The 12500-nt window shown below is 47.4% G+C and overlaps 1 protein-coding gene across 2 annotated transcripts in view; it reads right to left on the bottom strand.

Moving 5' to 3' along the window:
* The window catches only part of LOC139394421 (mastermind-like protein 3), a 227354-nt gene that overhangs the window by 15912 nt on the left and 198942 nt on the right, over positions 1-12500 (bottom strand). For both annotated transcript variants that reach the window (XM_071142484.1, XM_071142485.1), the window contains exon 4: positions 3271-3537. In XM_071142484.1, the coding sequence (XP_070998585.1) occupies positions 3271-3537 (267 nt within the window). The remainder of the gene's footprint in view (positions 1-3270; positions 3538-12500) is intronic.

Below are 12500 nucleotides of genomic sequence, written 5' to 3'. Positions count from 1 at the left end.
GTGTTAGTAATCAGTATATATATCTATAGTCTATAGTGTTAGTAATCAGTATATATATCTATAGTCTATAGTGTTAGTAATCAGTATATATATCTATAGTCTGTAGTGTTAGTAATCAGTATATATATCTATAGTGTTAGTAATCAGTATATATATCTATAGTGTTAGTAATCAGTATATATATCTATAGTCTATAGTGTTAGTAATCAGTATATATATCTATAGTCTATAGTGTTAGTAATCAGTATATATATCTATAGTCTATAGTGTTAGTAATCAGTATATATATCTGGTATCTGGTATCTATAGTCTGTAGTGTTAGTAATCAGTATATATAACTATAGTGTTAGTAATCAGTATATATATCTATAGTCTATAGTGTTAGTAATCAGTATATATATCTATAGTGTTAGTAATCAGTATATATATCTATAGTGTTACTAATCAGTATATATATCTATAGTCTGTAGTGTTAGTAATCAGTATATATAACTATAGTGTTAGTAATCAGTATATATATCTATAGTCTGTAGTGTTAGTAATCAGTATATATATCTATAGTGTTAGTAATCAGTATATATATCTATAGTGTTAGTAATCAGTATATATATCTATAGTCTATAGTGTTAGTAATCAGTATATATATCTATAACTATAGTGTTAGTAATCAGTATATATATCTATAGTCTGTAGTGTTAGTAATCAGTATATATATATATAGTGTTAGTAATCAGTATATATATCTATAGTGTTAGTAATCAGTATATATATCTATAGTCTATAGTGTTAGTAATCAGTATATATATCTATAGTCTGTAGTGTTAGTAATCAGTATATATATCTATAGTCTGTAGTGTTAGTAATCAGTATATATATCTATAGTCTGTAGAATATCTAATATAACGCAGTATGTTCATTTAGAACACAGCAGGTACAGAGAGAGAACATCAGGAGACAGTACTGTTCCTGGACTGCATTATGCTTGCTGTGTGTGTGTGTGTGTGTGTGTGTGTGTGTGTGTGTGTGTGTGTGTGTGTGTGTGTGTGTTTTGACCTAGGGAGTTCAGAACAGTTTAACACCAGGTTAACCACAGAGGGAAAAATCAAAGTAGAAGACAAAATTATCACAGCAGGTGTTGTACACACACACACGCAAGCACACACACACACACACACACGCACTCTGAGGACATCAAAGGAATCCTAAAGCATCGGGAGGGGGTTAGTGTAGAGGGGGGATGTTAGTAAACACGAGAGCTGATTATAAATGTGTGTGAGTGACGTTGTGTGTGTGATGGTGTGTGAGTGACGTTGTGTGTGATGGTGTGTCTGTGACAGTGTGTGTGTGTGTGATGGTGTGTCTGTGACAGTGTGTGTGTGTGATGGTGTGTCTGTGACAGTGTGTGTGTGTGATGGTGTGTACGTGTGATGGTGTGTCTGTGACAGTGTGTGTGTGTGATGGTGTGTCTGTGACAGTGTGTGTGTGTGATGGTGTGTGCGTGTGATGGTGTGTCTGTGACAGTGTGTGTGTGTGATGGTGTGTCTGTGACAGTGTGTGTCTGTGATGGTGTGTGTGTGACGGTGTGTCTGTGACGGTGTGTGTGTGACGGTGTGTGTGTGACTGTGTGTGTGTGTGTGTGTGACGGTGTGTCTGTGACAGTGTGTGTGTGTGATGGTGTGTCTGTGACAGTGTGTGTCTGTGATGGTGTGCGTGTGATGGTGTGTCTGTGACAGTGTGTGTGTGTGATGGTGTGTCTGTGACAGTGTGTGTCTGTGATGGTGTGTGTGTGACGGTGTGTCTGTGACGGTGTGTGTGTGACTGTGTGTGTGACTGTGTGTGTGACTGTGTGTGTGACTGTGTGTGTGTGATGGTGTGTGTGTGTGTGATGGTGTGTGTGTGTGATGGTGTGTGTGTGTGACGGTGTGTGTGTGACTGTGTGTGTGACTGTGTGTGTGATGGTGTGTGTGTGTGATGGTGTGTGTGTGTGATGGTGTGTGTGTGTGATGGTGTGTGTGTGATGGTGTGCGTGTGATGGTGTGCGTGTGTGATGGTGTGTGTGTGATGGTGTGTGTGTGTGATGGTGTGTGTGTGTGATGGTGTGTGTGTGTGTGATGGTGTGTGTGTGTGATGGTGTGTGTGTGATGGTGTGTGTGTGTGATGGTGTGTGTGTGATGGTGTGTGTGTGATGGTGTGTGTGTGTGATGGTGTGTGTGTGTGATGGTGTGTGTGTGTGATGGTGTGTGTGTGTGTGATGGTGTGTGTGATGGTGTGTGTGATGGTGTGTGTGTGTAAATGACAGATGAAGAGGAGACACTTTGGTGTTTAATTTGCATCATTGACAAACGGGGGAGAGAGACTGTAATCATGTCCCCACATCCACCTGCTCCTCCTCTCTGTCTGTCCCTCCTCCCTCTTCTCTGTTCTGTCCCTTCTCCCTCCTCTCTGTTCTGTCCCTCCTCCCTCCTCTCTGTTCCTCCTCCCTCTTCTCTGTTCTGTCCCTTCTCCCTCCTCTCTGTTCTGTCCCTCCTCCCTCCTCTCGGTTCTGTCCCTCCCCTTCTCCTCTCGGTTCTGTCCCTCCTCCCTCCTCTCTGTTCTGTCCCTCCTCCCTCCTCTCTGTTCTGTCCTTCCTCCCTGTTCTGTCCCTCCTCCCTCCTCTCTGTTCTGACCCTCCTCCCTCCCCCTTGTTCTGTCCTTCCTCCCTCCTCTCTGTTCTGTCCCTCCTCCCTCCTCTCTGTTCTGTCCCTCCTCCCTCCTCTCTGTTCTGACCTTCCTCCCTCCTCTCTGTTCTGTCCCTCCTCCTGTCCCTCCTCTCTGTTCTGTCCCTTCTCCCTCCTCCCTGTTCTGCCCCTCCTCCCTCCCTGTTCTGTCCCTCCTCCCTCCTCTCTGTTCTGTCCCTACTCTCTCCTCTCTGTTCTGTCCCTCCTCCCTCCTCTCTGTTCTGTCCCTCCTCCTTGTTCTCTGTTCTGTCCCTCCTCCCTCCTCTCGGTTCTGTCCCTCCTCCCTCCTCTCTGTTCTGTCCCTCCTCCCTCCTCTCTGTTCTGTCCCTCCTCCCTCCTCTCTGTTCTGTCCCTTCCCCTCCTCCTCTCTGTTCTGTCCCTTCCCCTCCCTCCTCTCTGTTCTGTCCCTTCCCCTCTCTCCCTCCCTGTTATGTCCCTTAACCTCCCCTCCCTCCCTCCCTCCTCTCTGTTCTGTCCCTTCCCTCCTCTCTGTTCTGTCCCTTCCCCTCCCTCCCTCCCTCCTCTCTGTTCTGTCCTTCCTCCCTTCTCTCACCTGTTCAGCCAGTAATAGCTGTTGTTGCTGCTGTCTCTGTTCTCTCAGTAGCTGTTGTTTCTGTTGTTCCATCATGTGGAGCTGAACTCTCTTCTCCTGCTCCATCACCATCATCTGTTTCATAATGGCCGCCTGCTGCTGGTTGCCCAGGTAACCGGGAGGGGCCCCTGCGCCCTGATTGGGCCCTGCGCCCGAGGCCACACCCCCGGCAGGGTGAGGGGGAGGGACGGCACCGGGCTGCCGTGACATTCCCACCACACCTTGTTCCTAAAGAGAGAGAGAGAGAGGGAGGGAGATCCGTGAGTTTTTATTGGTGGGATGATCAATCAATCAGCTGGTCAAGCAATCAATCAAATCAACGGGTAAACGCTGGTGTGGCGCTTTTCACAGAGACTTTCAACGTGGCACTGTCATAGGATGCCACCTTTCCAACAAGTCAGTTCGTCAAATTTCTGCCCTGCTAGAGCTGCCCCGGTCAACTGTAAGTGCTGTTATTGTGAAGTAGAAACGTCTAGGAGCAACAATGGCTCAACCGTGAAGTGGTAGGCCACACAAGCTCACAGAAAGGGACCGCTGAGTGCTGAAGTGCGTAAAAATCCATACAGAAATGGTTTGTCGAGATCGATGTGGAAGAACTTGACTGGCCTGCACAGAGCCCTGACCTCAACCCCATCGAACACCTTTGGGATGAACTGGAATGCTGACTGCGAGCCAGGACTAATCACCCAACATCAGTAGCCGACCTCACTAATACTCTTGTGGTTGAATGGAAGCAAGTCCCTGCAGCAATGTTCCAACATCTAGTGGAAAGCCTTCCCAGAAGGCTGTTATAGCAGCAATGTTCCAACATCTAGTGGAAAGCCTTCCCAGAAGGCTGTTATAGCAGCAATGTTCCAACATCTAGTGGAAAGCCTTCCCAGAAGGCTGTTATAGCAGCAATGTTCCAACATCTAGTGGAAAGCCTTCCCAGAAGGCTGTTATAGCAGCAATGTTCCAACATCTAGTGGAAAGCCTTCCCAGAAGACTGGAGGCTGTTATAGCAGCAATGTTCCAACATCTGGTGGAAAGCCTTCCCAGAAGACTGGAGGCTGTTATAGCAGCAATGTTCCAACATCTAGTGGAAAGCCTTCCCAGAAGACTGGAGGAGGCTGTTATAGCAGCAATGTTCCAACATCTAGTGGAAAGCCTTCCCAGAAGAGTGGAGGCTGTTATAGCAGCAATGTTCCAACATCTAGTGGAAAGCCTTCCCAGAAGAGTGGAGGCTGTTATAGCAGCAATGTTCCAACATCTAGTGGAAAGCCTTCCCAGAAGAGTGGAGGCTGTTATAGCAGCAATGTTCCAACATCTAGTGGAAAGCCTTCCCAGAAGAGTGGAGGCTGTTATAGCAGCAATGTTCCAACATCTAGTGGAAAGCCTTCCCAGAAGAGTGGAGGCTGTTATAGCAGCAATGTTCCAACATCTAGTGGAAAGCCTTCCCAGAAGACTGGAGGCTGTTATAGCAGCAATGTTCCAACATCTAGTGGAAAGCCTTCCCAGAAGAGTGGAGGCTGTTATAGCAGCAATGTTCCAACATCTAGTGGAAAGCCTTCCCAGAAGACTGGAGGCTGTTATAGCAGCAAAGGGAGGACAAAGTCCATATTAATGCCTATTAATGCCATGTCCATATTAATGCCATGATTTTGGAATGAGATGTTCAATGAGCAGGTGTCCACATACTTGTAGCGTATATTCATTCAGACTAAACACCACAGTTTTAAAGATTCTTCCCAGCTAACCCCTCACTCTCATCCCCTCCCAGTGCAGTATGGGTAGTCCTTGCCCACCCTGAGTCCACCCTGAGTCCTCTCATCCCCTCCCAGTGCAGTATGGGTAGTCCTAGCCCACCCTGAGTCCTCTCATCCCCTCCCAGTGCAGTATGGGTAGTCCTAGACCACCCTGAGTCCTCTCATCCCCTCCCAGTGCAGTATGGGTAGTCCTAGCCCACCCTGAGTCCTCTCATCCCCACCCAGTGTAGTATGGGTAGTCCTAGCCCACCCTGAGTCCTCTCATCCCCTCCCAGTGTAGTATGGGTAGTCCTAGCCCACCCTGAGTCCTCTCATCCCCTCCCAGTGCAGTATGGGTAGTCCTAGCCCACCCTGAGTCCTCTCATCCCCTCCCAGTGCAGTATGGGTAGTCCTAGCCCACCCTGAGTCCTCTCATCCCCTCCGAGTGCAGTATGGGTAGTCCTAGCACACCCTGAGTCCTCTCATCCCCTCCCAGTGCAGTATGGGTAGTCCTAGCCCACCCTGAGTCCTCTCATCCCCTCCGAGTGCAGTATGGGTAGTCCTCTCATCCCCTCCCAGTGCAGTATGGGTATGTGCATACATTAGACCCTCATTAGCATATAAATAGCTACTTCCTCCACTTAGCCGCATGCTAATCTGTAAAAGGATGAAACAGCACTCTGGAACACCATTATACCCCCAACCGACCAATTAGACGAGCCCGTTCAGGAATCTATTATAGGTTCATTCAGTACATTGTTTGGGGTAAGACCGCCCATCATTTACCACTGCTCTGTGTCGACAACGGACTAGAATGAATGAATGGTGTTTAATTTTGTTCACTGTTGTTTTAGGGAAGGTTGGCTACATATTGTCCTACGTGTCAGTTAGATTAGACAGACAGACAGACAGACAGACAGACAGACAGACAGAAAAATTGGAGAAAACACTAAAACATTAACATGAAGAATTATCTATCCAAAATGGAGATGTATGGGTAAACCACTTCTCCAATCTTTTTAGCTCTATAACAAAGAATAAAGAGCCAAAACATATACATGATCAAATACAGATCTTAGAATCAACTATTAAAGACTACCAGAACCCACTGGATTCCAGAACCCACTGGATTCCAGAACCCACTGGATTCCAGAACCCACCCACCCACTGGATTCCAGAACCCACTGGATTCTCCAATTACATTGAATGAGTTACAGGACAAAATAAAAACCCTCCAACCCAAAAAGGCCTGTGGTGTTGATGGTATCCTCAATGAAATGATCAAATATACAGACAACAAATTCCAATTGGCTATACTAAAACTCTTTAACATCATCCTTAGCTCTGAACCAAGGACTGATCACCCCAATCCACAAAAGTGGAGACAAATTTGACCCCAATAACTACCTTGGGATATGCGTCAACAGTAACCTTGTGAAAATCCTCTGCATTATCATTAACAGCAGACTCGTACATTTCCTCAATGAAAACAATGTACTGAGCAAATGTCAAATTGGCTTTTTACCAAATTACCGTACAACAGACCATGTATTCACCCTGCACACCCTAATTGACAACCAAACAAACCAAAACAAAGGCAAAGTCTTCTCATGCTTTGTTGATTTAAAAAAAGCCTTCGACTCAATCTGGCATGAGGGTCTGCTATACAAACTGATGGAAAGTGGTGTTGGGGGTAAAACATACGACATTATAAAATCCATGTACACAAACAACAAGTGTGCGGTTAAAATTGGCAAAAAACACACACATTTCTTCACACAGGGTCTTGGGGTTAGACAGGGTGCAGCCCCACCCTCTTCAACATATATATCAACGAATTGGCGCGGGCACTAGAAAAGTCTGCAGCACCCGGCCTCCCCCTGCTAGAATCCGAAGTCAAATGTCTGCTGTTTGCTGATGATCTGGTGCTTCTGTCACCAACCAAGGAGGGCCTACAGCAGCACCTAGAGCTTATGCACAGATTCTGTCAGACCTGGGCCCTGACAGTAAATCTCAGTAAGACCAAAATAATGGTGTTCCAAAAAAGGTCCAGTCGCCAGGACCACAAATACAAATTCCATTTAGACACTGTTGCCCTAGAGCACACAAAAAACTATACATACCTTGGCCTAAACATCAGCGCCACAGGTAACTTACACAGAGCTGTGAACGATCTGAGAGACAAGGCAAGAAGGGCATTCTATGCCATCAAAAGGAACATAAAATTCAACATACCAATTAGGATTTGGCTAAAAATACTTGAATCAGTCATAGAGCCCATTGCCCTTTATGGTTGTGAGGTCTGGGGTCCGCTCACCAACCAAGATTTCACAAAATGGGACAAACACCAAATTGAGACTCTGCACGCAGAATTCTGCAAACATATCCTCCATGTACAACGTAGAACACCAAATAATGCATTCAGAGGAGAATTAGGCCGATACCCACTAATTATCAAAATCCAGAAAAGAGACGTTAAATTCTATAACCACCTAAAAGGAAGCGATTCCCAAACCTTCCATAACAAAGCCATCACCTACAGAGAGATGAACCTGGAGAAGAGTCCCCTAAGCAAGCTGGTCCTGGGGCTCTGCTCACAAACACACCCCACAGAGCCCCAGGACAGCAGCACAATTAGACCCAACCAAATCATGAGAAAACAAAAAGATAATTACTTGACACATTGGAAAGAATTAACAAAAAAACAGAGCAAACTAGAATGCTATTTGGCCCTACACAGAGAGTACACAGCGGCGGAATACTTGACCACTGTGACTGACCCAAAATTAAGGAAAGCTTTGACTATGTACAGACTCAGTGAGCATAGCCTTGCTATTGAGAAAGGCCGCCGAAGGCAGTCATGGCTCTCAAGAGAAGACAGGCTATGTGCTCACTGTCCACAAAATGAGGTGGAAACTGAGCTGCACTTCCTAACCTCCTGTCCAATGTATGACCATATTAGAGAGACATATTTCCCTCAGATTACACAGATCCACAAAGAATTTGAAAACAAATCCAATTTTGAAAAACTCCCATATCTACTGGGTGAAATTCCACAGTGTGTCATCACAGCAGCAAGATTTGTGACCTGTTGCCACGAGAAAAGGGCAACCAGTGAAGAACAAACACCATTGTAAATACAACCCATATTTATGCTTATTTATTTTATCTTGTGTACTTTAACCATTTGTACATGGTTAAAACACTGTATATATATAATATGACATTTGTAATGTCTTTATTGTTTTGAAACTTCTGTATGTGTAATGTTTACTGTTAATTTTTGTTGTTTTTCACTTTATATATTCACTTTATATATTATCTACCTCACTTGCTTTGGCAATGTTAACACATGTTTCCCATGCCAATAAAGCCCCTTGAATTGAATTGAGAGAGAGAGAGAGAGAGAGAGAGAGAGAGAGGGGGACAGAGAGGGACAGAGAGAGAAGGGGACAGAGAGAGAGAGACAGAGAGGGACAGAGAGAGAGGGGGACAGAGAGAGAGGGACAGAGAGAGAGGGGGACAGAGAGAGAGAGACAGAGAGGGACAGAGAGAGAGGGGGACAGAGAGAGGGGACAGAGAGAGAGGGGGACAGAGAGAGGGACAGAGAGAGGGGGGACAGAGAGGGACAGAGAGAGGGGGGGACAGAGAGAGAGAGACAGAGAGAGGGACAGAGAGAGAGGGGGACAGAGAGGGACAGAGAGAGACAGAGAGAAAGGGGGGCAGAGAGAGAGAGGGACAGAGAGGGACAGAGAGAGAGGGGGACAGAGAGAGAGGGACAGAGAGGGACAGAGAGAGAGGGGGACAGAGAGGGACAGAGAGAGGGGGAGAGAATATGGAGGGAGAGATAAAAGATGTTAAGAGGAGTGATGGAAACCTAAAAGAGAGAGAAACAGAGGGATGGAGGGACACCTATAGCTCATCTCTTGGCAGCAGACTGTAGACACTTTATCACTGATCTCAACATTTTTACATGTTTTGGATACTGAACTATCTTCAACCAGAATCTAATATTAGATCTGTTTACAAATAACAAACAAATGTATACTTATTTTATTTATTTTATTTATTTAAATAACAAAGTTATTCCAAAGACTCCTCCCAGTAAGCAGACCAGACAGCCAGACCAGGTCGATACTCCGAACAGTCTCATCTCCTGCTTGGCACACCACGATGCCAGCCAGTCAGACCAATAACACCATGCCTGAGTGGAGTGAGTGGCAGGGTGCAGCAGCAGGGTCTGGCCTGCGGGGGTCACTGGTGTTCTGTCTGTGTGTGTGTGTGTGTGTGTGTGTGTGTGTGTGTGTGTGTGTGTGTGTGTGTGTGTGTGTGTGTGTGTGTGTGTGTGTGTGTTTGTGTGTGTAACAGGCTCATTGGTCTCCTCTCTCAGCAGATGGCTCAATCATGACGACTCTGATCTACAATCTCTTCTCCCTCTCCTCTCTCCATAATTCTTCTCTTCCACTCTCTCTCTCTGTTCCTTCCTCTTCCTCTGTTCTCCCCTCTCTGTCTCTCCCTCTCTCTCTCTCTCTCTCTCTGTGTTCCTTCCTCTTCCTCTGTTCTCCCCTCTCTGTCTCTCCCTCTCTCTCTCTCTCTGTGTTCCTTCCTCTACCTCTGTTCTCCCCTCTCTGTCTCTCTCTCTCTCCCTTCCTCTGTTCTCCTCCATCTTTCTCATTCATATTTTTCTAACCAATCTTCACTTCACTTGCATTATACCTATTATCTCTCTCTCTGTGTTTTCATCTCCCCCCTCTCTCTCTGTGTGTTCATCTCCCTCTCTCTCTCTGTTCATCTCCCTCTCTCTCTCTCTCTGTTAATCTCACTCTCTATCTTTCTCTGTTCATCTCCCTCTCTCTCTCTCTCTCTCTCTCTGTTCATCTCCCTCTCTCTCTCTCTCTGTGTTAATCACCCTCTCTCTCTTTCTGTGTTCATCTCCCTCTCTCTCTCCTCTGACTGGTCGTGTCCTAACAACCACATGGGAGATGGAGGAAACAGAAGGGAAGAAAGGTGGCAGACAGAGTGAGACAGAGGGGATGAGAGAGAGAGGGGAGACAGGAAGGTAAAGAAGGGAGAGAGAGAGAGAGAGGGGAGACAGGAAGGTAAAGGAGAGAGAGAGAGAGAGACAGGAAGGTAAAGAAGGGAGAGAGAGAGAGAGAGAGAGAGAGAGAGAGGAGACAGGAAGGTAAAGAAGGGGGAGAGAGAGAGAGAGAGAGAGAGAGAGGAGACAGGAAGGTAAAGAAGGGAGAGAGAGAGATAGAGAGGGGAGACAGGAAGGTAAAGAAGGGAGAGAGAGAGAGAGAGAGAGAGGAGACAGGAAGGTAAAGAAGGGAGAGAGAGAGAGAGGGGGAGACAGGAAGGTAAAGAAGGGAGAGAGGGGAGACAGGAAGGTAAAGAAGAGAGAGAGAGAGAGAGAGAGGGGAGACAGGAAGGTAAAGAAGGGAGAGAGAGAGAGAGAGAGAGAGAGAGAGAGAGAGAGAGAGAGAGAGAGAGAGAAGAGGGGAGACAGGAAGGTAAAGAAGGGAGAGAGAGAGGGGAGACAGGAAGGTAAAGAAGGGAGAGAGAGAGAGAGAGAGAGGGGAGACAGGAAGGTAAAGAAGGGAGAGAGAGAGAGAGAGGGGAGACAGGAAGGTAAAGAAGGGGGAGAGAGAGAGAGAGAGAGAGAGGTAGCCTGGCAACTGTATCCGTGGCAAGGAGCAGATGGTGCTCGTAGGAGATGCAATGGCCGCTGCGCCTGGTCAACCCCGACAACACCGGGCAGTCCCGCGGGAACCACACACACACACTGTCTTTTTCACTCTATCACTCTGTCCCTCATTACCCTATGTCTCACTCCCTCTGTCTGTGTGTCTCTCTCTCTCTCTCCTCTCTCTGTCAGTCTCTCTCCCTCTCTCTCTCTCTCCCTCTCCTCTTTCTGTCTCTCCTCTCTCTGTCTCTTTCTCCTCTCTCTCTCTCTCCTCTCTCTGTCTCTCTCTCCTCTCTCTCTCCCTCCCTCCCTCTCTCTCTCTCTCCCTCTCCTCTTTCTGTCTCTCCTCTCTCTGTCTCTCTCTCCTCTCTCTCTCCCTCCCTCTCTCTGGATAAAAAGTGTTCCTTCTCTCTCTCACAGACAGTAGAATTGGGTCAGTAGTATCTGTGCAGACCACATACAGGCCAGTAGATAGACCATGTGTTAATGCTACTTCTCATACAGTCAGGCTGGCTACCACAAATATGACTACAGCATATACACACTCTGAAGGAGACGATGGAAAGACCAATACAGATGAATACCTGCAGAGAGGTAGATCATAGATTATATGACTTATGAAGAGGGAGGAGAGAGGAGGGAGGAGGGAGGAGAGAGGAGGAGAGAGGAGGTAGGAGGGAGGAGAGAGGAGAGAGGAGGGAAGAGGAGGGAGGAGAGAGGGAGGAGTGACGAGGGAGGAGAGAGGAGAGAGGAGAGAGGAGGGAGAGGAGAGTGGAGAGTGGAGAGAGGGAGGTGGGAGGAGAGAGGAGAGAGGAGGAGAGAGGAGAGAGGGAGGAGGGAGAGGAGAGAGGAGGGAGAGGAGGGAGGAGAGAGGAGGAGAGAGGAGGGAGGAGAGAGGAGGGAGGAGAGAGGAGAGAGGAGGAGGGAGGAGAGAGGAGAGAGGAGAGAGGAGAGAGGAGGAGGGAGGAGAGAGGAGAGAGGAGAGAGGAGAGAGGAGAGAGGAGAGAGTAAGGAGGAGGGAGGAGAGAGGAGGGAGAGGAGAGAGAATAGAGGAGGGAGGAGGGAGGAGAGAGGAGAGAGGAGAGAGGAGGGAGAGGAGGGAGGAGAGAGGAAGGAGGAGGGAGGAGAGAGGAGGGAGGATAGAGGAGGGAGGAGAGAGGAGGGAGAGGAGAGAGGATAGAGGAGGGAGGAGAGAGGAGGGAGGAGGGAGGAGGGAGGAGAGAGGAGAGAGGAGAGAGGAGAGAGGAGAGAGGAGAGAGGAGAGTGGAGAGTGGAGAGTGGAGAGTGGAGAGAGGAGAGAGAGGGTTATCTGTCGTTCCGGTGGATAGGTAGGATGTGTTTTTGTAGGAAGTGGAGGCTGTCAGGTTTATTGGGTTAGGAGGTAGGGAGAGGTGATTACATTATACGTGAGTGTGTGTGTGTGTGTGTGTGATGGAGAGAGCGTGTGTGTGTGTGTGTGATGGAGAGAGCATGTGTGTGTGTGTGTGTGTGATGGAGAGAGCATATGTGTGTGTGTGTGTGTGTGTGTGTGTGTGTGATGGAGAGAGCATGTGTGTGTGCGTGTGTGATGGAGAGAGCATGTGTGTGTGTGTGTGTGTGATGGAGAGAGCATGTGTGTGTGTGTGTGTGTGATGGAGAGAGCATGTGTGTGTGTGTGATGGAGAGAGCATGTGTGTGTGTGTGATGGAGAGAGCATGTGTGTGTGTGTGTGTGTGATGGAGAGAGCATGTGTGTGTGTGTGTGTGTGATGGAGAGAGCATGTGTGTGTGTGTGATGGAGAGAGC

Source organism: Oncorhynchus clarkii, unplaced genomic scaffold, assembly GCF_045791955.1.
Source record: "Oncorhynchus clarkii lewisi isolate Uvic-CL-2024 unplaced genomic scaffold, UVic_Ocla_1.0 unplaced_contig_2517_pilon_pilon, whole genome shotgun sequence".
Taxonomy (NCBI): domain Eukaryota; kingdom Metazoa; phylum Chordata; class Actinopteri; order Salmoniformes; family Salmonidae; genus Oncorhynchus; species Oncorhynchus clarkii.
The sequence above is the reverse complement of the archived record's forward strand: the minus strand, read 5'-3'. Positions and strand labels throughout refer to the sequence as shown.